We start from the raw sequence: 26,987 nt of genomic DNA, 5'->3' as shown, positions 1-26,987 counted from the left end.
TAATCTCCTCTATAAACCAAAAGCAACAGAAAATAGGTGTAACAAACACACATCACATTTCTAACCACAGTGGCCTTTCCATCTTTACCTAACCATCCCCTAAGAACCCAGCACTCTGTCACTGCCTTCACATTCACCCAAGCTCCAGGAACATCACAATACAAGCTTTTTCAGCTTCCTTTCCTCTTTCAGCTTTGTTTAAAAATGAAAAAACAACAACAACAACAAAACCACAAATAAAGGAAAGTAACAAAACTCGACAACTCTAAATTTGCGTTGTATTTTGTTACATCCTTTTCTCAAACCCAGCCCTTCTCTTCCCAGAATCCTGGGACGATTTTACCTTTGCTTTCATATTTCCCTGCTTATCTTCACTGACCTCAGCATTACCCTATTGAATAGACATGCTTTGTTCTTGGAGCTTTTCTTTACTATTCGTATTTGAATGTACATTTCCTGGTGCAGCATGATAGAGGGAAGATAGGAGAATAGATTTCCTATGTGAAAAAGTGGCACAGCAAAGAGGAAGCAAACTATTTCCACTGCCCATTACAGACAGGGCAAGGCAGAGACATTTAGGATGGCAATGAGGAAAACCCTTCCAGTACAGGCACCTGAGTTGCCTGTCTAAGGCATGTGGGAAGGTGTGAAACTTCCATCCTCTGTAGATAATTCTGCAAAAGAAAAATTATGATGGTGTAGGAGGAAGAATTATCTAGATTTTCTATTATTCCATTGTTTTCTCCACTGGTTGTTACGCAGCAGTGTTCAAACTTGTTTAAAATACTTATGTGGAAATTGCAAAGTCTTCCTACTTCACTTTCCATCATCATGCTTTAAATATTATTATTTAAATAATAGTGGAACTACTATTCAACCTCAAACCGGCAGAATACATAGGATACTTTTTCAGAAAAATGCGTCATTGCAAATGCATTGCATGCACTTGAAACAAGTTACTATTTTTCCATTTTCCCCTGAAATTACGTTTTCAGTGCCTATAAAGTAAACTTCACAACAGACATGTCTTGTAGTAAAACCAGTGGGCTCACTGTGGAAACTTCTTTCATTACCTTGTTTGTGTCACTTTTTATAACATAACCACTAAGACTTTCTACATTAAAAAAATTCCGTTTTGTTTGAATCAGGCATAACTAAAAATCAAATTATTTCAGACACTCTCATTTAATGGGATTAACAGCCTACATTGAAAGTCAGAGTCCTTCAACTGGAACACAGACAGGAGCTGCCTGTGCACTCCGGGTCCTCTGCAGAAAGATGCAAAATAAAGCCATCTAAACAACTTGGGGCAATTCAGCTGCACTCTTGGCTGCAAAAATTCTTTCATACTGAAACAGGATGGGAACAAACCCACAAGTAGCTATGATGCTTCAAATGAAAGCAGTTTCTTAAAACATGATAAATGAGATGTCCTGCCAACAGGTTAACATCCAATAGTTTTTAACTTCCAGATGTGCACATATGCTTTCCTTACCTACTTCTAACCAAAATGTCTGTCCAAAACATTACAGAACAGTCCATAAAGGACAGTTCATTATGTCTTTTTATAACTTTTTCAAAACTAAAACTGAACAGAACAAACATCTTTTTTTTTTCTTTTATAAGCCTTTCCCTTCCCCTGGCCTTCCCCAGTCCACAGGTCCATATTCCAGTATTAGCCAGAGAGGAAAGCTCTCAAGGCAACAGTCACAGCTGCAACCCAAGCTTCACATCAAAGGCATAACCAGCAGTGACAGGGCAAATCACACCTGGCAGCAAGGCCAGCTGCTGGGGACAGAGGCTACAAATCAGAAGGTGAAACAACACATGAGAGGCCAAAGTTTGATGGAATAAGGGCAGGAAAAAAGAATTTGGATTCACCCTTTTTAAGAAGAAAACCAGACATACTTTTAACTCTAGTTCAAACAGGTAACTTTCTAAAGAAAATATTCCCCAGCTAGAAAATACCTGTAATAGGGATGCCTGCCTGCTCAGCTCCATGTATCTAAACAGTGCATATTTTTAAAATCTGACTTCACAGCTGATCTTCACTGACTCCAGTGCTAAGGATGGTACCCTTTAACTGGGGAAAACAGGAGAAAATAAAATTATCAACACAGTTGAGAGCATGTGCAAGGGTTTACATAAACCCCATGAATAATATTATGATTTCATACTTAGTCTTACCTATTTTATCATCACTGGGCATGGAAGTAATTTTTTAGACCTAAACAGGAAATTTAGACTTCTCACTAAAGAATGAAAACATGCCATTGCTAGATGCAAAAGGTCACATTTGATAATGACTGTATTCACAGAAGAAACTGTCAAAATTGAATTTAGTAAAGAAGGGCATTTACTCATGCCTAAAAAATATTACACAGCTGGATTTTTAAATAAAAGTTTTTAAAAGAGGATGCAAAAATGCATCCAACAGAACAGCAGAGAAGGGGCAGATCTTCTGCTGCACGGTTCAGAACAAACCGGCATCTGATGGTGTTCTTAACTGCAGTGATGTCAGAGACAACAGATAAAAGCAACCTTCTCCCCAAAAGGAAACAAGGAAATACAAGTCAAAGAGAGATAAAGAGATCTAATTGGTTCCTTGTGAGTTCATTACTCACAAGCAATCCCAAGGCCAGGCAGGAGCAGGCACAGCAGCCAGGGCGCAGCTGGGGCAGGGGCAAGGGGCGTGCGCCAGGATCCGGCTGATGCACAGCTGTGTGTATGGAAGCACATGCATCTGGAAACCCCGTCTGGGCATTCAACACTGCTCCCTTTCCATAGCATATCAGGAACATTTTACCCAGCATGTGTTTTATGGTGCACCCTCAACTCTCCTGGCCATGGAAATCCCTGGCTGCATCCCTTTCCCTGGCACTTTACAATGCTATTTTTCTGCTGTGTTTGACCTCTGGCCAAACTCCAGAAATGGTGAAGTTGGATGAAGAGAGAGGTATAAACCTCTCCTGCACTCTGGGGAAGATAAATTTTTGGTGAGGCGTGGATGAAGCACCTCGTTACTCTTGGCTACAGAAGAGCTCTGCACAAGGAGAGCTGTGTGACCTGTGCTGCTGCACTCTGGGAGCAACTGGCTCACAACAACACCTTTTGTTGCTTGGGGTTGGGAGAGGGCAGCACATAATTCAGTTCATCCTTGCACTTGGAGCAGCCACATTACCCTCAAGCACTGACAGAGGAGCTTTGGCACCATGCTTTTGGAAGTGCTGCCTCAGTTTTGTGTGCAGCAGCCTGGAGAGAGCCCTGAGCAGGGGCTACCCCACCAGCCCATCCCTCTTCCCTGTTGCTATTCTCGCACTGTGCAGAGTGATTCACTCCAAAATCTAACTCAGCTCAGCATGATTTCCTGGAAGTCAATGAACCAGACAACACTGGAAAACACTGGAACAGGTTGCTCAGAGAGATGTGGATGCCTCACTCCTGGAAATATCCAAGGACAGGTTGGACAGGGCTCTGAGCAACCTGTTCTAGTGGAAGATGTCCCCGCCCACTACAAGTAGGGTATAAGCTGATCTTTAAAGGTCCCTTCCAACCCAAACCACTCTATGATTCTATGAAAATTTCCTCTGCGGGAATTTTCTAGATGTTGATATATTTAACAGCTCAGTTTTAAAACTGGGTATTTTCTCTACTTGGAGTAGCAAGAGAACATCTTGCGTGTTTCATCTGTCTTCCAGCATGTAGTATATACAACATTTGGTCATGTCACATTTAGAGCAAAGCTCCTTTCTGTTCTTGCTTCTCTGCCAAGTGCCTCCCAAGGGCAATGCACAAGGCAAGAAAGGTGGAGCTCTGTCAAACTCAGCACAAAAATGGGAGATCAATCCCCATTGTGCCATATCTACAATGCTGTCAGGCACAAAAGGCTTTTATATGATCGAAATTGTGTATGAAAAATTGTCCTTGCTCTATTTCTTTCATCTACTAATGTACCACTGGAAAGTGACTTCCTGACCCTGGAACCTGATTTACAGATTTTCATATAAGTGCTTTCTGTGTAATCATTTATTGCCTGATTGTATGAAAACGTTGAAGAAAATGCATTGCTCTGACCACATCGGGAGACTTAAAAGGCATTGCCCCCATAAGCAGTGCTACCCATGGTCCAAGCTACCAACCCTTTGATTTTTTGAGGAAAACTCATCACCCCTGTGAAAGGCAGTGGCTGTATCTGAAAGCCTGCAGGAACTCAGTACAGTCTCTTCCCCTGCAGTACTCCCGCAGAGTCCATGAGGATGCCTTTTACAAGGGGAGACATTGCTTATCATTTGTGTAATTCTTTCAATACTTATCCTCTTTTATTCTCAAATAATATGCTGTCCTACAGCACAGTTCCAGGTGCTTTGCTTGAGTCGATTTGTCTTTCATATGTTTTTGCTTATATTGTTGGCAGTGCTTATATTGTCTACCATATGATGAGCTCGCTTTGTAGATTTCCTGTAACTTGGAGGTATTTTAATATGGTAACTTGAAAAGATAAATTAATGTCCTGTCTTTTTAAAAGGTTTTTCCTATTTAGCACTGTTAATTACAAGCTTTGCAAAATCCAAGAACTTAAAGTTTGACATGAGTCAGTTTTGACTGAGTGCTGTGAGAAAACTACTTAAAAGAAAGAGAGGAAAAAGATACACTGTGCAAACAGAAGCATTTGTTGGGAGCAGGAACTTAATTTCAAATTCACAAAATAAGTTCCCCAACCACTACACTATGGAGGCAAACACCGTGTCTACAACACACACCTTTTATCTTCTATCTTTCATCGTGACTCAGAAATACTCAGTTGCTTAGATAAAAGCAGAAGCAAACTAGGAGATGAAATGGAGGAGGTGATCACACGGCACATGGGTGCTTACACTCCACTGGAGCTCACAAGATGACTAAGGTTAGCTAAACCAGCAGGGCTCACAGGCTTCTTTGCAAACGTATGTAAACCTGCACCAGGTGCAAGGCAGTGGAGAGTTAGATTCCTGACTTCTAGAACTAACTTAGCTTATCAGAATAGAAAAAAAAATAACATAAAAACATCAACACCCTTACCTGACAAGATTAAAAGAGTTATGAAAATGTTTTGGAGAAGGGATAAAGCAGTTCCTCATAAGAAACTTGAAGTAGTAGAACTTACGGTGCTACGGGTCAGTCAAACACTGTATGTGATGTGAGCAAGGTCTTCACTGTTTGAAACAAGCTTCAGAAGAAACCTGGCTTTGTTCATGATAGGGACATTCTGAATCTCACTGTAGTTGTCTCCTTTTACACTGCTTCTCTGACCTGAGTACTCCACTGGCTTTGCTTTTAAAATTGAACAAAGTAAGACAATGACTAAAGAAACAAGAAAAAAGTTTTATTTTATGTTGTGTGATTTCAATTTTCTGATATGTTTAGAACTAACACACCAGATGAATAAAGAAAGGGTTTGATAATTAGATTTTTAAAGATTTTTAACTAATGTAAGTGCATCAAGGTTTTTTCCTGAAAAGTCTATCAGCTGGAAATGAAGAAGGTAGATCTGCTGGGATTCTCATCCATGTAAGATTTCTCACAACTTGCAAATGAAAAATATGAGAAAAAGGCAGAAATCCATCAGCTGCATACTGTGGGAGATGGTGTATCTGCTTATACACTTTGTGCAGGCACAAGAGGATTTCATTTTGATACATGTTACAGGTTCTAGTACACTCAGCTGTTTTCTCGGCAGATTTAGGAATGCTTGCTATCTCTGCACTTCTAACAGAGCAGCCAAAAAATTTGGCTTTTTTAGCCTGAAGAAGTTCTTCAGATTTTTCCAATATTGTAAGATTCACCTATATTTATTTATTTATTCACACAATCACTTTTAATTGATAACTCTTACTTTAACCATCCTTGAAAATCCCAATATGAGTGACACTTGTACCCCTGGTGAACTATGAAAAAATACAATTGAGGAAATTCCCAGGGCAAAGGCATAAAATTAAATCAAATAATATGATAACAATTTAAGTGATTAAAATATCTTGAAGACTTGATATTAATGATGAAGTATCTAATATCCTTATTATGTTGACAACCCCAAAAATGAGTCAAAGAAGACGGCATGATGATGCATGTTATGAAATGACAGAAGATGCTGAAACCTGTCAACGCTCTCCATTCAGTCAGACAAAATCCACTGGGAATTTCAGTCAAAACTTGAATGAAAATATTTATGATGGAGAAAGATTGTGAAGAGTTGGCTCTATGTTTGAGATGATGAATAGGAAACAATAACAGAACTGGAAAGGAAGACTCCAGAATCCAAGTTAAAGTTCCTTCTGTTAAAGTCAGCATGGGTATGTGTTTATATCCCTGATTTTTTTGATTTATATTCAGTTCAAGTATTTCTATTTACATATATACATATTAACCAAAGTAAAAAAATGTTCTCGTATTTTTGAGCTGTGATTAGCCTAACTGAGGCAAGTCTATAAAATACTGTATGTAAAAATTATCTAATAGTAATTAAAGTTCTGAGGCCTCTATCTACATGTCAGCAAAATAATCATAATTAAAACCAAGGAAGATTCTCAGTTTTCCTTTGCAAAACAATGACTCACTGTGAAAGAACATTTCATTTGTCCAATTAATTACTGGTCATTCACACTGTCATGAAATCTTAAAGCTGGCACAAAGGGTTTGAAATTGAGTTTGACTGGATGAGTTAACAATTAAATGAGCCTTTTAGAAGCAGTTAGAGCAACCAAGTCTGTGGAAAACAGAGAGCAAACCTGAAGCTGGCAGCAGCGGCACCTGTTGCAATGCCAGAGCAGCAGGCTCAGAGATGGGGTGGGCTGTGCCTAGCAAGAATGAGACAAATATTATCACAGAGAGCATATGCAAAGAGGATGTTTATTAAAATTCAATAAAAATAAACAGATGAAGACAGTATCTGCTGGAAGGCAGGATGATGACATGGAGGAGAGGGAGAAGAAAGATGACACCATCTGGCACATACTCGGTTTTTGCAGAATATTAATAGGAGTCTCTGGTTTTTCTGCCATTATGCTTCAATCCTTCCCTCCCTTGATGTGTAGACACAACCATCTTCTATTGAAACCTGATCAGAAACACAAAGGAAATGAACCTTCCTATATTCCTAGCACAGAAGAAGATTATGCATTAAGGTCCTACTGCCACCTGCTTATCTGAACATGCAAAGCAAGTCCTCCATGAGAAGCCAGGCTCTAAACGTTTTTCAGATAATAAGATTTCTTTCAGTTACTGAGGAATAAGAGGGACCTCAAAGTGAGAACAGATGAGAAACTGAGCACTCCCAAGTCAGCAGGATACTCCCCATGAGCCCATAATCCCTAAAATTGATGAATGCTGCTCCAGGTTACAGGCAGTAACACACATAATTTGCTACAGCAGGAAGATTCTTATTTCAAAAAAAAAAAAAAAAAAAAAGCCAGAAACACAAATGTTTCTTCACAAAAGAACTTGCACATCAGGTACTTTTGACATTGGGAACATATTCAGCCAGTTGACTCCCTCTGAGTACTCTGCTCTAAGTTAAGCAGCTCAGTCTAATCTGCCTCCTCCCCACCCCCTACAGCTGAAGAACTTTAAAGGGAGGCATACAAAATAAAAATGCAGTAATTTCCTCTTTTTGGATGAAAATACTGAAAGTCAGATACTACTGCAACAGATCCAGGCCACCACCAATGTAAGAATAAACCCTTTCAACAGCGGTTCCTCTAACAGGAAGCCTCATGCTTCCTGCAATGCTGATAGACTGTGAGAAACAGTTACCAGGTAAAGCTGGACAAAAAAAACCCAAATTGATTAAAGTGTTTTCAGCTGGAAAATAAAGCTGGTCTAAATGTTTCACAAAATTACGTTGGAGGCCAGAGGCCTCAAAATAAGTTTCTTTAAGCAACTAATAGAAGAGAAAACCTTTCTCAGTCTATCTCATGCACAAAAACTGTAGCTCAGCACTTCTCAAACAGTGATTAACAGAGGAAACTAGAGAAAAACAGTTGCATGATCTATTTGCTCACTTTTTCAGTCAACTAACAAATCACATTAGTTATCTAAATGGTTAATAAAAACGGATATGGTCTTTCATTATAGTCTTTTATATAATTACATACTTTCATTTTTTGCCATTAGGTGGGTTGTGAATGGTATTCATGGAGAAAGATAAAAAAAAAAGGCTGAAAGAAGAGGAATCAAAGCAAGCATTCCTCTGGCATTTGCTGTAGGAGAAACAGTTGTTGCTTCGTGGTACTTCAAGCTCCATACAAGTAAGATGCTTTTTGACCTTAATTATTCAGATACCTTGATTTTATTGTATCTTCCTAGTAAAGCCATCATTCAGGTGTGCACATAGATGACCAAGATTAGGGTAATTGAACTTCATAGAGTTGAACTTGCTAGAGAAGTTCAAAAAAGTGAATTTCTAAAAGCCACCCTGAAGACTCAGCTGTTTCCTTCTGTGACATATGCAGTAGGCTTACTCTTACCAGTCACCTAAAATACAGGCATGTCTTAAAGGCCTGTGACACAAGTTCCCCCCTCCAGTCAAAAGATGAAAATGGTCATTTCCAGGCAGCAGTTCGCCCTCTCCCTCCTAAAAGAGGGACCCTGGAAATGCTGCTCCTTCCATTAGCTAGAAGACAGAGGTCAGACAACAGAATAATGACTTAAACTGGAGGGAATAGACACCACCCTGAAGTCCCCAAACCACAGTGCTTCAAAAGCCCTGCTCTGCTACACAGGTGCTCACCCAGGAGCTGAGCTCCTCCAGAAGCCATGTCCCAGCTGCAATGACAGCCAAGTAAATGTTTGGTAGGGTCACTGATCTCTGATATGTGTCGAGTTCTGTGCCAGTTGTTTACTAGCATTAATGACAGACAACACAAATTTCTTAGGTAAGAGTGATTTGTTATTCACTGGGCCATCCTACTTACTGTTATGACATGGTTGACTGTCGGGAAGGGGCTGCCCTTGGGGGAAGCTTCAGTGGGACCAGCATCAAGGGCAGCAGGTTCTGAAACAAAGGTTGCCTTTAAAAGAAAACACCAGAAATATATTTTTATTCTGAATGCTGTTTAAGAAGAGCAGTTCCCTCCCTCCCTCTCAAGTTAGTATACAAACACCTGGCCCTGTTGTTACATGTGGCGATACAACAAAAGCAAATAAAATTGCAATTCTTGCTGTTTCCCATTTTTGGTGAATTTTATATTTGAACTGTTGGAATTACCAGTTCAAGAATAAGAAGTTGTAACACATAGTGTCAAGAGAAAAATGCTTGTTATTTGTACACAGAATAGTCCCATGGTCAAAACAGTATTTCTATAGCACACTTGATTGCATTAAACCCTTCTCATCACACACACACACAAAAAGCAGAGAGTTGTTTCCTATATTCTTTAAACAGATGAATGATTCTGCCATCTTGTGGGAGATGGAGAAATCCTAACTATTTGTACAATAACAGCAGGGCAGAACAGCATGGAACAGAAATGTCTTCTATTTTTCACTTGTTTCACTATTGATTAAGTGAACAGACATTAACAGCTAGTATATTCCAAATAGCCCCCAAAATAATTTAATTATAGCCTCATGGAGGAACCTGAGCAATGGGGTTGATCTTTAAGATACTAACTTGACCAGAAATTCTGCTCGGAAGGTAAAGGTACAGCAACTAAAAATCCTGGGATTTTCTCCCCAGTGATCTGATAAGGTGAAATACATAGAGAATTATTTACAGTCTCTCACATTCATTAAAATACCTTTCATAAAAGAAAAAATGTAAAATTATACAGACTTTTATCTATAATTAACCTTTCAAGAACTGTTAAACTAGCACAATATTTATCTATTATGGAACACCATCCTCTATTAGTAAGTCCATAGCACAGTTTTACAAAAGTAGTAGATCAATTTATCATTAGATAATCTTTGGCTGATACAGGTTGTATCACTATTCCTGACAATTTAACAGACATGTAATATTGCTTGCTCTCTCCACCTTAATTCAACATGGAGCACGCTGAAGTAAAAACTATTAATATAAGCAAGTATAAATGACAGTTTAAGAGAACAAGAGCTGAAAAAAATATGGACCAGTTTCACCTCGAAGTAATTTTGTAGAGGCTCTCTTCCTACTCCACCATTCTCAGCAGGTAGAAACCAAACAGTACATCAAAAGTATATATTACGAAACTGTATGTGACCACTTTTTTCCCACTGTTCTTGGGAAACTCTGAAGCTCAAGAATGTGGCTTCTGCTAGGAAAGATGAGACTTGAGGTGGAGCAGCCCGAGAGGCACATGTCTCCCTTGGCACTTAGCACTTTAAGCCTCCATCAGGGGAGTTATTTTGAGCTGTTCTCTTCCCACCAAAAATTACCTTGAGGAAACAAGCTCATCTAGTTTATATTTCTTTGTTACAACTGCAATGAACTCATCTAGTAAATCTAATACCATGTCACAAGAAAGCTTCTTGGATCAAGTACAACTGCATTTATGCTTACATAACTGCTTACTAAGACCATTATTTTCCTTTGTAAATCATTCATTTAAGTGAATAATATTTTGTTAAGCACTTTGAACATAAAGATCTGACAACCAGAACATAACAAGAAGGAATACAACAATTTAATGTTATTATCATTTCTTCATAATGGCAAGTATCTAAAAAGCTAAGGCAAGCCTAGATCTGGATCTCAAATTCCCCAACTCTAAGTGATTTGACTTAAAGACAACAACAAGAGAACACGCTCCACAGTGACAAACAACTCATCTACCTCAGCCACTCTGTCTCCTGCTTGTACCCCAGCCAAGTCTGATGGACCATCTTTTGGCAGCCGTGCAATCAGGATCCCCTGGTAACACAAAACAGTTTTCAGACATGACAGCTTCTCCCATTGTTCTTAGAAGTAAAAAGCAAATGGGAAGTAATTAATTTTCAAGACTTATTGTTCTGTTGCCTCTATAAAATTAAAAACTAAATGCCTTAGCACATTAGCAAGACAAAAAAAAAAGAAGCCTCCATGGCTGACATATACAACAATGAACAAAAGTCAGTAATTGTTTACACTGTGCCATGGGGAACAGACTTGAAAACAAAGCTTTATTTAAATGATAAATCAGTGAGAAGATGTGTGAAATATTTCTCTCAAATCAAGTTAGCTCCTGGGAATGAGCAAATGAGATGAAGAGGCATGTGGATTGCCAAGGGAGTGACCCCAAATTGAGGTAGAAAATTAAAATTAGACAGCGGTGTTTCAGCCATCAGGTTGCCTTTGCAAAATCACTGGTTTACATTTGTGTTTCTCTCCCAAATCATCGCTTCTGGAGCTTCCCCAACAAGATCTAATGCCAGATCCTACTCGGGGAAATAAGCTATGTTTACCCTTGTTAGCTTTATCACAAAAACAGTAATGTTACATGAAGGACAAGCTCAGAAAGAAAACAAAAAACCAAAATAACTCAAGGAACTACTCATCAGTCTATTCCTAATGACCACTAGATAAATTTTGGATAATGAAATGCACCTCATCACTGTCTTTACATGAAGATGAGCCCTTTCCACCAGCAATGCTAATACCAAGACTCCCCATTTGACTGCACACAGTAATGGTTACCTGGAAAAGAATTATAATGGATAAGTGGCCTGATTAATCAAAAACCTTGCCTATCAGTTACACGAGCATTGAAAATCTAGCTCCCACTCTGAACACCAGCAGACATGCCCCTGGAGAGCCCAGCCCAGAGTAAAATGGTGCTACCCCTTCAATGGGTATTTTTCTTCAGTAGAAAAATGGTGCTGCCCTACTGGCACATGCAAGACTTGTCACCACTGCTTTGAAACCATGGACTGAACAAAGATTCAGCTCAGTGCCCACCTGCATGTACCTTCGACTTGACCTCACAATACCAAAGCTGGATATATAAAGTGAGATGCACGGCTACAAGAAAAGTGGGCTTCGTTGGGGTTTTTTAATGGGAAATTCTTTTTCCATATAAGCCATGGGGAGCAAGGACAACCCTCAGCTTACTCTCTTTAAGGTAAACCTCACGCTATCTGCCATGCAATGTGCCCACTTCTTTGCATCTTTTATAAACTGCCTCACACAAGAGGGCTTCCCCCACAGACACAGGGCCTGCCCCACAGACATGCAGAGCCCCCCAGCAGCAAGCACAGCCCATGCAGCAGTTCCAAACCTTCAGCGGGGGCTGCGGCACATCCAGCACCTGCAGCTCGTCCGGGATGCGGCTGCTCTCGCTGGGGAAGCTGCCTGCTGCTGAGACAGGTGGCTGCACCTTAGTGCTGGATCCTGGAAGAGTCTTCCCTTTCATTGCCAACTTGTGCTTTTCCTGAAGCATTTTTCTGGTATTTCTTTGATCTCGCATGCTATCATTGCTATCAAAAAGGCTGCCCGAAAACTTGGAAATAGGTTCCTGAGGGTTAAAGATAAAAAAGGTAAACATAGCAACAGCAAGGAGAATCTGAAACACAGACCTTACCCAGGCTAACATGAATTTCTTCCTCACTCTCACATTGCTGTATGATAGAATTTGTTTCACTGAATACAAAACTGGAACTTTACAGCAAACATACAAGGATTTCTTTTAGCATTATTTCTCTGGGCATGTTTTGCCCTCGAGACTGGGGTTGAAACTGTGAGAACAGGGAGAGGACTGGGATTTGTATAGCCTCTCCCTGGCATGCACAAGCACACGTAACACACATATATCCATATGTGCATAAATCCTACAGTGCCCTGTGAAAATGACAGAGCATGAGAACAAGACTATTTTGGGCAGCCTCTGGCAGCCCCGTAGCATGAATCCACTGTTCCAGGGGAAGGAACCACACGCACAAGGCAAAGGAAAGATATTTCCATACAGAAAATAAAACATTTCTCATAGTTCCTCAAAGCTCACATTCCATTTTTGGGAGCATAGGTGTGAGAGGGAAGGCAAACCCCTACTTTTCATTTACACATCTAAGACTTTTTTTTAGTCATTGGATTGACTTTAGTTGCAAATGGCAGTGAGTGGAGACCTGCAAACCGAAGTGATTTAGGAGTCCTCTGGAAATGGAACCTCAAAGGTGATGCATACTAAAGCCTACTTTGAAGCCTGGCTCTAGGATGAACCTACTCTGAGATGCAGTGAGGAGCTCACAATGTCACCCTATGCTTAGATAAACCACAAGGGCTTGAAAAGAGAAATACACAATTCAAATACATTCACTAAACAATTAAAGCTTCAGACAAGTTTGCAAAATGTAGTGATGTTTTCCAGCTATCAGCTATTCCTGGCGAAGGGTTAAACAAAATTCAGACACGATGCTCAAATTCTGTTCGCATTTTATGAATGCTTTATTTATATTTAGCTGATTTTTGCTCCCTAATCTGATGGGTTAAGGTCAAATCAGATCTTCATATTGCCCAAATCCTTCTATCTTCTCTTGGCAGTAAAATGATGCAGCGAACACACACCAACACCTCTGAAAATAAGCCCCATATGTGTTTTTCTAAGCTGGGAAGTTTAATACCAGAAATAAAAAGCAGTGGCATTACCTTGAACAGCTGTGCAGAACCCCAATGGACACTTTATTTTTCATCTATATTGGTGCTTTCCCACAATCTCTTTTTGGCTGGGATGGAAAGAAGCATTGCCAACCCCAGGGAAAGCATACAAGGCATGATTGCTTCCTATTTTCACTTAAAAGGAAATTTGCTTAGCTTTAACTCACATAAAACATTCATTACCTTTCTTCTCTTGAGAGAGATTCCTCTTTACAGTGCCAGGCTAACCAACCTGGAGATGGCTCAGTGCTGTGGGTGCCAGGGAGGAAGCCCATGAGCAAGAGCCAGGACTGTGGGCTGGAAGAGGGGGCACACCAGGAGCCCTCACAGGGGCTAGGAAGGAAAGAGAGGAAGAGGAGCAGGAGCCCCAGTTCCTCCCTCATCTCCCAGCAAACATCAGGAAGGATGGTGAGCAATGCCCTGAAAGGGAAAGGCTGCAAGGGTGCAATCACAACCTCCTTTCCCAGGCTAGGACCAGGAGGACAGCCAGGCTGTTGCATAGGTGACAGACACCTGCCAGGCACAGGCTGGAGAAACTACAGCAGGCAGGGGCTCACAGACATCAGCATCCTGGAAGGGCACCACCCAAAACGTGCAGCAGAGTAGCACTGCAACCTCTCCTTTCTACCATCCAGGCCCAGGGAGACGCTGAGCCCCAAGTACTGCCAACAACCTACTCACCTGAAAGAGATGGAGGGAGGCTGCTAACCACAGATCTAAGTAGGAGTAAAGTAAAAAACGTGTCTCAGCGTTGCTCAGGTTACTCATCTTAACCTGCAAGTTGAACTGTACTCTTGAGGGTTGGATGGATTAATTGCAAGCAAAGTAAAGGAATAAAACATTGAACTCTGCACCATCTGCACAAGCAAGGACATGAGAGTACAAGCAATGCACAGACCCGAAGTGCTCTGCTCCATAGCACTGTGAGCAGCCATAGCCTCTTCATAGATACACATTGTCTCCCCCAATTTCAAGACTACTTACATCATCAGGATCCTCGAGTTCCTCTGCTTCTTGCTCAGGACTAATCCTTCCTTCTCTCCATTTTCCATTAGCAGAGCTGAATTTGTGCAGGTTACCACCATGAAAACCTTCCTTTCCCTTCAACGAGGCCCAGCGAGAGCCCTGGGAGCTCCAGTTATGGCCACTGTACAGTTTAGGAGACTTGGGAAGCCACTTAATAGAGTCCTGAGGGGGAAGAGGACATAAAAAAAAAAAAAAAAAAAGGCAATTAATAGATTTTAAGAAAGCAATTGAAGTATGTAAGTGCAGAAACTCCCTGGCAAGTTATTTTATATTCTTGCAAATACTGTTTCCCTTTTTTACCTTTAGAGGTACCTTCAGTCCCAGAGAGAGACTTTGCCAGTTAATGGGCATTACTGGTGATACAAAGAGCAAGCAAAGGCTGCTGAAAATAGTGGAAGCCTTTAAGGATTTTTAAGAGCATGGGACCGAGCCTACCTTCAGCATCATAAAGAAGAATTAATGATCAACAACAGTCTTCAAAAAAGTGTACTATTAAGAAAACAAACAAGAGCACTTAGACCTTTAGTGACCATCTCATCTCACAACCTGAGTTTAAAAAACTATTAAGTCACTCCCCTCTTCATTATTCATTAAATAAAATGTTTCATTTGTTGAATGGTACCAACAGAAAGCACAACACTTAACTGATCTTTTAAGGATTGGTGATTTTCAAAGTGATTATAATCCAGTTATCCCAAAATGTCCATTACTTATTTACATCCAAAATACTCCACCTCTCTCACTCGTACACAGAAGTTTATACATGACAAGTTGTGTCAAGGTTGCCTATGTACCTAAATTTCACTGTATTTTAGAAGTCACTTTTCAAAGTAACTTTTTCTTTGAAGCTTTCTTTTAACCTCACCTCTGCATTTTCTTACAGTGATACAAATCCGATGGCAAAAAGCATCCTGATGCCATACAAATAAGATACATCAATAGAGAAAACAACCTAACAAAAACAACTTTCAACAAGCTTGTGGTGGGGCAATAAGAAGCACACGGTGACTTACACGTGTTTTAACAGGTATTTGATTCAGATTAAACAGCTCTTTAAGTTTCCATTTTCCTTTTTAAATGCAGAATGTTTATATTCACACACACACAGATTTCTTGCTGCTACCAGCAACCCAGATGTCACCATCTCTATTGGATCTAAAGTTGATAAAGACAAGGAAATAGGACAAGATTGTTCATGCTGGACACACTGATTCATCTTCAGCTGCCAAAGGTCCCCTTGGGATTCTTCACTTGCTTTTGGTTTCAGGATGGCTGAAAACACTAGGAAATGGAAATGGACAGTATCTCAGCACCTCACTGGAAAACACCACAGACCTTTCTGTGAGCCTTGAGAAGATGATAACCCCAATGCAGGATTATTTGTATTGTACAAGGAAGGCATGATTGGCTTCTGCAGGAAATTTGCTGTTAAACCACATTTTGAACTGCACTGACACTCAGTGATACCACTATTTGCAGATAAATAGCCCATATTCCTGGTTATTCTAAACCACATTGCTCAGGACACTGGAGGTGATTGCCAATTTAGTTAACAGTGGGAAAGCAGCACAAACAATCACAACACGGCAGTGGCTCCCCTTCCTCCTGACAATTCAAAATGCAAGGCAGGATATCTCCTGATATTTCTTCACGCTCATCTTGAATAAGGAAAACACAGGGTACCCTAAACAGAAACTTTGCTTTCTGTGATTGTTAACTAGGGGGATAGCAATTCTAATCAGATAGATAAACAGTACACTAGGTGAAATTGTTTGCTATTGGCTTGGTCTGTTGTATTTCAGAATAGCTAATGTGACATCTCTCAATGTTCAGGGTATTTCAAGAGACAAATTAAATCCTTGTCAACTTCTAAGCTCATTAGGAAGTCATAAAGCAATTTCACTCTAAAAATAAACACGGGTACAGTGAAGCATTTAACTCCTTCCAAGGAAATGTCTCATCCTTGTTTGACCCTGACCCCTAATCCTAAACAACAGCTTCTCAAACTCAGCCTGCCAAATTCTGTAAGACCAGTAAAAGGCTATTCCCTCAACGTAACAGACAGAGATTTCTAATTAAGCTTATGCTGACAATCCCTTCATCATTTTAGGCATACATTGAACTGCAGTGGCAGCCTCCTGTATGCACAAGGAGCAAGGTGATGAACATCAGTAGATTTTACATCCCTATGCCCCCTGCAGTTCAGCTGGGAACACAGAGCTACAGGGCACTCCTGCTCCCTGTCTGCCTTCTCCTATGGCAGGATGCTTTTCCTCATGCTGACATACAGCTGAAAATAAATTCAGTACCTGTTTAACACCTGTAACCCAAGAAATTTTAGTCTTTAATATTTTTGATCTACAGCACTACAAAGTAAAACAGAGACAACAGAACAATTTTGGTGAAGAATTTTCACCAGGTCTACACAGTACTGTGGATAGCATTATCTTTATGAAAGTTTCCTAACTTGGTTCTATCAGTAGCAGAAGATGGAATGGAACAACCAGAAATGCCTTTTAGTCTATATTTGCACGTACCTGCTCTATGCAAAACACCACAGGAATTATACTTTCACAAAGTAAAATGGAGAAACCGAGCCAATGAATGCTACTGCTGTGAGTGCAGGCTAATACTACTTTGCAAACAAATCTTAATCCTCAATTGTTTTTTACAGCTTGATCCTTTTTGATGAAAGAAAAGGGAGAGGGGTGGAAATAAGAAGATAGTGAACTCAGCCCCTCAGTCTGATTTTTTTTTACTGGATTTTGTTTTCCCTGCCAAAAATAAAGCCAATTCCTTACTCTGATGTATTAATGAAAATTGCTTTAGATGGGCGACAAGCTTCCATCACCCCTCAAGGTAGTTCAGGTAACAGAAAGTAGATTTGTACTCCAAAAATGAAGCTCTCTCAAAAAACTTGCAGTAATTTATTAGCTCATTCCCATTATATTAAATACTATAGGACCACGGTTTGAGACAGGAGGCTACTGGCAAATATCCTAATATGAAGAAAAAAATGATCAGTTCTCCTCACAGAAATTTACAGATGATAATTGGTCTTCTTACTACACAGGTAGAGTTTGGAAGTTCTTTCTTGTGTTTCATATGTGGGGAAGCTAAGACCCAAAAAGATTAAAAACGTGATTGGTTTCAGTCATTAGTAGCAAACACAAAGTGAGATGCACATAGATTTACATCTGCTTAAAAATAGGTGGAATGAAACAAAGAAGGCAAATTCTGTATTTAGGACTTTAAGCTTCGTGGGTATGTGGGTGGTGTAACACTGATGTTTTGTAAATGCAGAAGTGTTTTGAGGGAGAAAATATTTACCAGCCTAGCAGTTATTACGTTCCATGGAAACACATTTTTCTTCTCCCTTCACTGTTAATGATCCTCACTGATTGATAACAGATTGTTTTGCTTCACTTTTTCACCAGCAAGTCAAGTGACATTTTTACCTCCTTTCAACACGTTTTTCATCTTTTCAAAGGCAGCCTCTTCGTAACATAACTACTGCTCCGTATCATATCCCTGTACGTTAAGAGGACAAATTGTTCTCATAAAGCACAAGGTGTCTGTTCTGGTAAGATCTCACTAACAAATGCCCTAGAGAATGCATTTCCTCCAGGAAACAAAGGTGGTAAATGAAAGAGAATCCAAAAGAGCCTAACAATAAAAGCCAAGATATGAAAGCCACCCATGTTTCTGAAGTACCATACTGAAATCACACAGGGAAAATGAAGCACCCTGCTTACAGCCACAGCCTGGTCTCCACTGGCAAGTAGAAACCAGTTACCTAGAACATTACAATGGTCATACACCTGCTACTACAATTCAACTCAAAACCCCAAACACATATTCTTACCTGTTTTTCTATTTAAAAGATGATTTGCTTAAATAGCACAATTATGGGAAAGAAAATGTTTTTAAAGATGCATTTCCTGGAACACTTTCATGCTTCTAAGTATAACTACACATAACACATTCTACTAATCAAAAACTATTTCGGACTCATTACCTTTTTAATGTACAAAAGACTGTTTCTAAGAAAGCATTGTGTAATTCACATGAAACAAAAGCTGAACAAAATGCTGCTGAAACAAAGGCACCCTTGAATATACTTTCACTGGAGGAGAGACAACGTAAAAGCTGCCTGAACTGATTATGGAAGCAAGCCTTATACACTTTGCTAGCGTAAATATATGACTTAATTTCAAACTCAGATATTCAAGTATTAACTATCCAGATAAGATTTTTTAAATTTCCTGAAAATACAATTTTAAAAAATTGCTGTAGGTTATCCTAAAAATACCCACTATGCAAATGCTCTTCAGACTTGGCAGTTTTCTTCCCTTTTGAATGAACAAAAGTCATCAGTAATATTCAAACAAACCTTTTAGCTAGTTAGTTTGGATTTTGTTTTGGTTTTAAGTTGCTTAGTGGAAGTTCATGACGCCATTAACAAACTAAAAAAAAATCCACTCGTTTATAATCATGTCATCATGTAGTGCCCTGTTTAATCTTCCAGAAATATGGGACAATCATATCTCCTATGAGCTACTTCAGAATGATTTAAAGCAGCCCATTTATTTTGGGGTTGAGTAAAACTGGCAAGTTACTGAGAGTGATCATAGAATCAGACTGTTTCCATCATGAGCATATTCCCTTAACTTGCCTGAGTTTGCCTCAGGAGCAAAAGAAGACAGTTTTAGTTGGACACAAAACTATTTAAACGCTTCAAAGTCCTTTCTCCGCATCATACTGGGGGATGCATACAAACTGAAATCCAAGCTGCTGATGCTTTGGTGGTATTTCCAAGCTCTGTGTGCATCTGTGGATCTTGAGGAAAGTTACTGCAGTCAGCACTGGTCTTCCACAGTGAGAGTTGCTAACATTTGGTGTTTGGCTGTTACCACCAGCTGCACATCAGAGACTTCAGCCAAGACAACATTCCCCAGCAATAGAAGAGCACATCAGAGAAACAGTGTCAAAGGTTACTGTACATCAGGTGTCCACTTCCTGGTGTTAATGCCAAGGGAGGTTTGCTAAAACCCTTCTCTGAAACATCACTGAGGAGCCACAGAGTTCTCTCCATGGACAATAGTGTTGCTGTATTTTCAAGAGAGGTCTTCTCCTGGAAAAAGATCAGCTACTTGTTAAGATCTCAGAGTTAAGGGACTAATAACAACAGTTTTAGAGGCAAATACCTTGAACAGGTTACAAATTTAAAACCAGACTGCCATGAACCCTTGCTCCTGAAGTTAGCACACAGTCCAGCTACACTTACTGAGCTCCATCCTCAAAGCCCTCTGCTCTGGCAGAACCCATGACTGACCAGCCCACTGCCACAAGAACTGTGTAAGTGGGAATAAAACAAACACTGTCTCCAACACCCACCAGAAGAGGAGACAGGACGGCTCCTGCAAAGCAGCTCAGAGAGTTGTCCTCAAATCAGGCATGTGCTACCCACTTCAAAAAAAAAAAAAAAAAAAATCACATTCTTCATTCAGCTAGTGGAATAATGATTACAATCCTGACTTTATAATAAAAGAGGGAGGCACTGTTCCTCTGAAAATTTCACAATTGCTTCAGAAGAAAGGGAACACCCAAAACAATTACTGGTAGTCAAGACCAGACAGCTTTTGTCATATTCCCTGACAGCAACCCAAGCACAGAAACAGATTTGTGTGTTTGTCGGAGACTGAAGATGGGAAACACTCTTATCAAGTCAATTGAAAAACTAAAGTAATTTTATTTTCTGGAGTCAAGGCAAAGAATGGTGGTGAATTCTCCACAACAAAAGGTCTAGATACTTCTGATAAAGTGTACTTCTGTCTCAGTGGGAGGCGGACATTTACAGCAAACCTGGATAGTATCAACCAATATACTAAAAAGTGCCCTTTTAATAAAACTTAATTCCTGGCGTCACTACTCTCTCTTAAAAGCTGAAATTATGAGCTGCAAGTAGTGAAACCTGTTAAGTAGCTAATCAGCAAAAAGCTGCTCACACAGCACTAGTAAAGCATCAGTGCTAGACAAGCAGCAGGCCAAGCAGGACACAAACAAGTCACTTGCTGGAAAGAACAGCATCATGCAAGTTTCCAGTACACGCTTTCCTACAATACGCTGATTATCAAAAATATGGCACTTAAGCCAGAAAAATAATCTCAACACATAAATTACATGGAAGTTGTGGGAAAAGCCTGGAGCAACACACAAAGGATGGAAAAATCCATTGCTACACTAACTACGATAGCACAGGTGTGCCCTTTTCCTTCCTATTCTTTTAAGGCTAGGAATTGTGACTTTGAATAAAGAGAACTTGCATGCAGTACCTGGCAGGTTAATATTAAATCCACTCGACCAGTAGGGTGAGTTGATTTTCCCCAGTTACCTGTTTATAGCTAATAAAACAGCATGCAAATTTTGTAGCTTCTTTGCATTAAACCCACCTCTCAAAAGATTTACAAAGTAGGAAAAGTTTATAGAGAAAAAATTCATAACCATATTCACTACTCAGGCTCCTCACAGCATCAGCAAGAGAAAAAAAAACAGAGACTGGGAAGATAGGGCTTGTGCTTTCAAGGACAGACATTGCTTCATCAGAACATGTGTCATCAGCTTTTTCTGGCTATAAAACACAGTTAAAACTGCCTGGAATGTTATCAACACTGTTGGGAGAAGTGTACCTCAACCACTCTATAAAATGGCATATACATGGATCACTCGAGATCAGAGGGACTTCTGAGGTCTAAGCTGATGGAGGTTTGATCAAGTGGAATGACATGCAAGTTGCTCTGAACCAGCATTAGGAGAGAGAGGGTAGCCACTTGTCTCTGCACAGCGAGTATCCAAGCATCTTGTCAGCCCTGAAAAGCAACACTTCATCTGCTATTATTCCATACCACCAGCAGCTGTTCCCATACCTCAGGGTGTAGCCTGGAAATTACACTTACTGCCAGACTCAAACACTACACTACCTTGTATACACTGTTCAACTACCTGCAGCAGAGCAGAATCTCAAATTGCCTCACCAAAAAGTATAAACAAAAGACATTAACGAGATACAGTGCTACGCAGTGTTAGTGTAAAAGACTGAAAAACACACCTCCTTTATCTCTCCCCAGACACTGACTGAAAAAACATAATAAAAATCCAGACTTCCACTACACAAGTTAACAAAGTGAAGACAGATGGCAGTGAAAAGCAAGGAAACACCAACATTCCTCGGGGGATAGTAGCTGGTTGGTCTGATGAAGGACCAGCTCCTCTAACCTCTCATTAAGCAATTGCTGGATTCTAGTCTGAGCTCAATTTATTTTCTTTTACAATTGAGTGGAGGCAAACATTTTCAATATGCATTTCATACCACCCATCTTTGGCTGAGATGACCACAAGAAATGATACCAGCCACCCTTGGGTGCAGGAATGTGAAACCATCCCAAATGAAGGCAACCAGCCTGGATCACCCACTTATTTATCTGTAGTCAGAGAAACCACAACAAATATTCCTTCCACTATTAAAAATTTTTTAAAAATCACCGAAGTAAAAAGTATTGACTGCTGACCAGTTACTTTGCGCCAAAGTGGATGCAGCAAGTAGTGCTTGTCTTGTGGTGAGTTTGTGGGCTGCAGCAGTCTCCACGAGCCTGCTGAATGTACAAAAAGGAACTGCCGAGTGACACAGAGCATATCACAGCACTGGGACAAGACTTGCATCATGTTTTGACTGCAGCAGGAGGTGCACAAGGGCAGTTAATTATTTTCATCTGGTGGCATGTCAGGCAAGGGCCCAAATCCAGGCTTTATGCATTCATCTTGCTGATGGAGCAGACACTAAAAACTAAACAAACCACGGCCTCCAAATGAAAAATTGGCCTCACAGAGACTTGCTGCCTTTGGCTCTTTTAGGAACTGTCTTTTTTAGGAAATTTTTTTTTCATCTCAAATGGGTTTGTTGCGGTTTACTTGGACTCTGGGTACAGGGTTTCCTGTATTTTTAAACTTTCGTTGTGCCGATTCCAGTAAGCACTTTACAAAGAAAATTCTACCCAAGGTTGGAGTGAGCTGTACCAAAACCTGATTTTCTTTTTGGTTTTATTTTAACAGCAGCTTACCAAGAATAACCAGGAGAACTCTCCTCTGGGAAGAATGAAACAGCACTACCACTGAACTGACCTAACACCTACAAACCTCCAGCACCCTCCTGCAAAGAAACCATGTCTTGAAGCTTAAATGAGGAATCTTTGGGATGAGAAATGAAAACTAATGCATTGTACCAGGTTAGATTTGAATACTTGCAGATGGCTTGAAACACCTACTTGCTCAGTATCAAAAAGAGAGCAGTGCCTTTTGTAAAAGCTTCAAATGAAAATTCAAAGAGTTAAACTAAAAAATTATCACATATTGCAGGTATTAATTTGAACACAAGTTATTATGACTTCCCCGATCTCCTCCTTTCCCACCTTCTCCTAGATCTCCTCATACAACCAACATTTACTGGAAAAAACATTCAGTAGAAGAAAGGGCATCATTAGCCACACAAAACTTCAGGTCTTTCATTTTGTTGAAATTTGGGTTCATTGCATTATCTAACACTAAATATATGACATTTTTGCTCTGCACCTCAAGTCCCTCACTGAACCAGTCAGTGGTCTTTGTTAGCTCATGGCACGTACAGAACCCAGAGACATCAACATCAGTCTTTATCAGGCTTTTGCAAAATTGTTATTTACTGAATTCAATTCAGTTAATACTTACCTTTATAAACAAACCAGAACCCACAGATTTAATAAGACCTTGAAAGCAGCATTGGACAACTGAAGTGCAACACAGTAACAGTGACAGCATTAATTCATAGATACTTTAATTGCTGGTTTAATGATACATCACATCTACTGAAGCTTTTAAAGATGTTTTTATTATGGTTTTATAAATTTTTATAAAACCACCAAAGCACTTTAAAGAATCATGCTTTCTTGTGTAATACATAAAACTAATTTCATACTGTGCTTCTGAAAGTTTATCATGCTGTTTTCCAAGTTATCTTACAGATGGCACATATAAGAAAAAAACAATGGAAGCATGAATTTCTAGTGACTGCAATGCAACAAGGCATCCAAACCAAGATGTTTCATTACAACTAAGTTAAAGTGTGAGTGCATTATGTAATGAACATTAGCAGTTTGGTCATTTAATCTTAATTCTGTTTACAACAAAACTAACATTTGTGCTTCACAACCTAAGATCCCATAATACAAACATAAATTCTCTGCTGTAAAATTCCCAACAAATTACTGTCCAGAAAGAAAAACATATCTAAAGCAAGAGACCAAATCTACTCACTTTCCTCGAGAATTTCTATATTTAAGACTAATATGACATACCAGACACAATAAGGCACAATGGGTGGTACAAACAAATGAATACAGTTGTCCATGAAACTTGTTCTCTTCCACAAATACTAAAATATGTACCGCTCAAGATAAATTTTCTCTTAAAAATGAAATACATCATCTTGTTATGAAAGTCCTATACAAAAATTTAAAATTTACACCATCTGAGCTGCCAAAAAATAAAAAAATGTACCGATTTCCCACAAAACTATATTTCTCACCAGCACATCCAGCCACTGGGAGGAAGGTATCCCAGCACTCTGGAAAAGAAAAGCATTATTTCCCCTGTGTTTAAGACAAAAATATTGTATTCTGCATACGGTAGTGTATTAAACTTAAAAAAGCCTAGGACTATTAAAATTACAAAATTGATTTGGAAATTATTGGTTCACTGCCTGGATGAAATAAGGCACTTTCTTCCAGCGGGCCACACTTTTCATGTGTATGGAGACGATGAATCAGGTTCTGGTTAAAAACAAAAAGGGGCTCAGTGAGGTCCCAGAAGACAACAGGAACATTTAAACAGCAGGGGAAGACACAGGAGGTAAAACCTGGAGATGAAACTCTACACAGAAGTGGTCACTCTGTCAATGGCATTATTGACCTCGTTTTTGTTTGAATCCAGTCCTTTAGCAGCATTCATATCATTCCGTAAATTCTCCACTGTCTTTTTCATGTTCTTTAATTCTCCAGGGTGTGGAGTGGCTCGCCTTAGAAGTGTTCTCTAAAAATAAACAGCGCAATAAGTGGTTTTGCCTTTGTCTCTCTGCAAAAACAACATACACTTTCAAGGCTTCAGCATTCGAATACCAAATATTAAGTATCAATTTTTTTCCTTTTTTTCCCCCCCCTTTTTCCTTTTCAAACTACGATGCTCTGTGATGAACAACACTTTAAAAGCTACTTGTTTATGAAGACAGGGAAGGAGGTTTTAAGAAGTCTCTAAAAGCAAATTTTGTCCTCTTTTGGACTACTAATCTGAAAGCCGCTCAAGTGAACTCCAATTACAAGTTATGAAGTGAAGATTCTTTCGTAACTATACTTGGGGATTTTTTTTCTCCCCAAAAGCACGCAAATGATTTAAGATCACACTTCAAACATAAAACATCCATCTGATTTTGAAAGACTCTCACAAGATCTCTTTACAGTTTTAGATGGTGTTTGTGTGAAGCTCCATTTGCCTTTCAGCCTCACCACATAGTCTGGTTCTCTAGTCAGTTAAGAACAAGCATTTTGAGAGGAAGAGGGAGTATTTCTCTCCCACCTTAGACACAGGAATGTCTATCATTGTGCCGAAACCTTTACAAGGAAAACAAAAATTTACAACAACTCCAATTAGCATCCAGGCTGGAGACCAACAGAACACCACAAATACAATATATGTGTAATACAGGTATACATGCACTTACTTTTTAGTGGCATGCATGTAAACTGTGCAGAGTACAGCAGAACTGATGACCCATAAGTGGATGCTTTGTTCAAGACTGCTTCGGAAATCTGCCCTTCCCTCTCCTCAGAAAGATCATAAACTTTTTTCCCCTAGAAAGGTTCTTGCCTCAAATCAGGCTGTAATACCAGGACTGAAAGCAGTTATCTTCAACACCTGAGCCCTCACTACTGCATGGACATTCTCAGGTTGGCACAGCTGTTAAGCAGCATCATTCTGAACTCCCTATCAGTCTGTGAACCATGCCTGTTAAGAGATATTTTGTTTCTGCTGCTTTGGAGTAAGCAACTACCTTATTTTTTCATTTCCATACTAAAGTAGGAGTTTTTATAGTCACTTTTTAAACTAAAACAATCCAGACAGTGCCCTGAAGTATCTCAAGCTGAAATCTAATGAGGACCACCAGCAACTTTTTAGAGCATCAGAGAAGCACATTAAAAATGTGACTGAAGCAGTCTTAATCTTTACAGAGAGTTTTAATTGTTAATAAAAGCTAGTAGAACTACAGATCATGTTGTGTTTTGATCTTCAGGACATGCAGAGCCCAACTTAATGGAGAGGTCTTATAAGTACAGTGACAGATGTTCCCACATCCTCCGTTTAAGTGGGAAACTAATGAGCAATATTCCTGCTGTTTATGGACACTATGGCTGTTTCAATGCAAATGGTGGAGTTAAAAAAAAAAAAGAATGAGAGAGAGCAAGAAAGAGACTGGAAACAGAAATTAGAAAGACAAACAATAGCAAGCTTAATGGAGACACATGCCAGAGTGCTGGAATCCTAAATTAGACCCTATATACTTTCAGGCAGTAAAACTTTACAGATGCACAGAAAGATCCTATCTTCTTTCTGGAAAGAAAACATCCTGAGCAGACAGAGGAAAACAAAGCAAAACAGAAGACTGCCCTGCATCAGAATATAAAAGTTATATTCAAAGCAGAAAAAACAAAGGCATTTAAAGTCAACATAAAAAGCTGCAGCAGCCAACATGAACAGTTTCTTCTCCAAATGTACACACAAAGCATGCAGTTCAAGCTGAAACATTTACAGCAAGAATGCTCAGAGACTTTTTGTATTTTTGCATTAATGTCACAGTGTCTGGAGGTATGCAAAGGCTTGGAAAACATACCATTTCATTTTCCTCTTCATCTTTTTCATCTTCTAAGAAGCGAATTGCACTGACTCTATTCACTGCCCGCTCGTTCCATGTTTCATCTGACATTTCATTTACCAAACTCTCCAATGCACCACATCGTGGTAGGTTATCTGTTAAAACAGGAAAATGTAACTCAAGACTCACAACAACATGCATGTGAAGTCACACAATCAACATGCTATACTGTTCATAATTGCAATAACTGAACGATCACTTATTCAAGACTTACAAGTGGCGATTTCTTCAGCAGTAGTTTTTGGAAGAAAACAGAACTAACATTAGTTTTCTTTTATCAAGTATATACACAATAGTTCTGTATAAATTAGGTATTTCTGTATTTGAACTGACTATATAATTTAATAGACGTGCCACTATACCTGC

General features: G+C 39.5%; 1 protein-coding gene across 3 annotated transcripts in view; it reads right to left on the bottom strand.

The window, feature by feature from the left end:
- The window catches only part of LRRC1 (leucine rich repeat containing 1), a 98,395-nt gene that overhangs the window by 4,441 nt on the left and 66,967 nt on the right, over positions 1–26,987 (bottom strand). For 2 of the 3 annotated variants that reach the window (XM_048297907.1, XM_048297908.1), the window contains exons 13-14: positions 26,580–26,716; positions 23,507–24,727 (exon numbers count right to left, since the gene is read on the bottom strand). In XM_048297907.1, the coding sequence (XP_048153864.1) occupies positions 24,569–24,727; positions 26,580–26,716 (296 nt within the window). In that variant the 3' untranslated portion in view covers positions 23,507–24,568. Of the gene's footprint in view, positions 1–614; positions 675–8,948; positions 9,045–10,789; positions 10,868–11,539; positions 11,630–12,209; positions 12,447–14,566; positions 14,771–23,506; positions 24,728–26,579; positions 26,717–26,987 lie in introns of those variants that run through there. The other variant, XM_048297906.1, reaches the window with a different exon arrangement.

This window comes from Corvus hawaiiensis, chromosome 3 (genome assembly GCF_020740725.1).
Source record: "Corvus hawaiiensis isolate bCorHaw1 chromosome 3, bCorHaw1.pri.cur, whole genome shotgun sequence".
NCBI lineage: Eukaryota > Metazoa > Chordata > Aves > Passeriformes > Corvidae > Corvus > Corvus hawaiiensis.
This window is presented reverse-complemented; position numbering and strand designations above follow the sequence as displayed.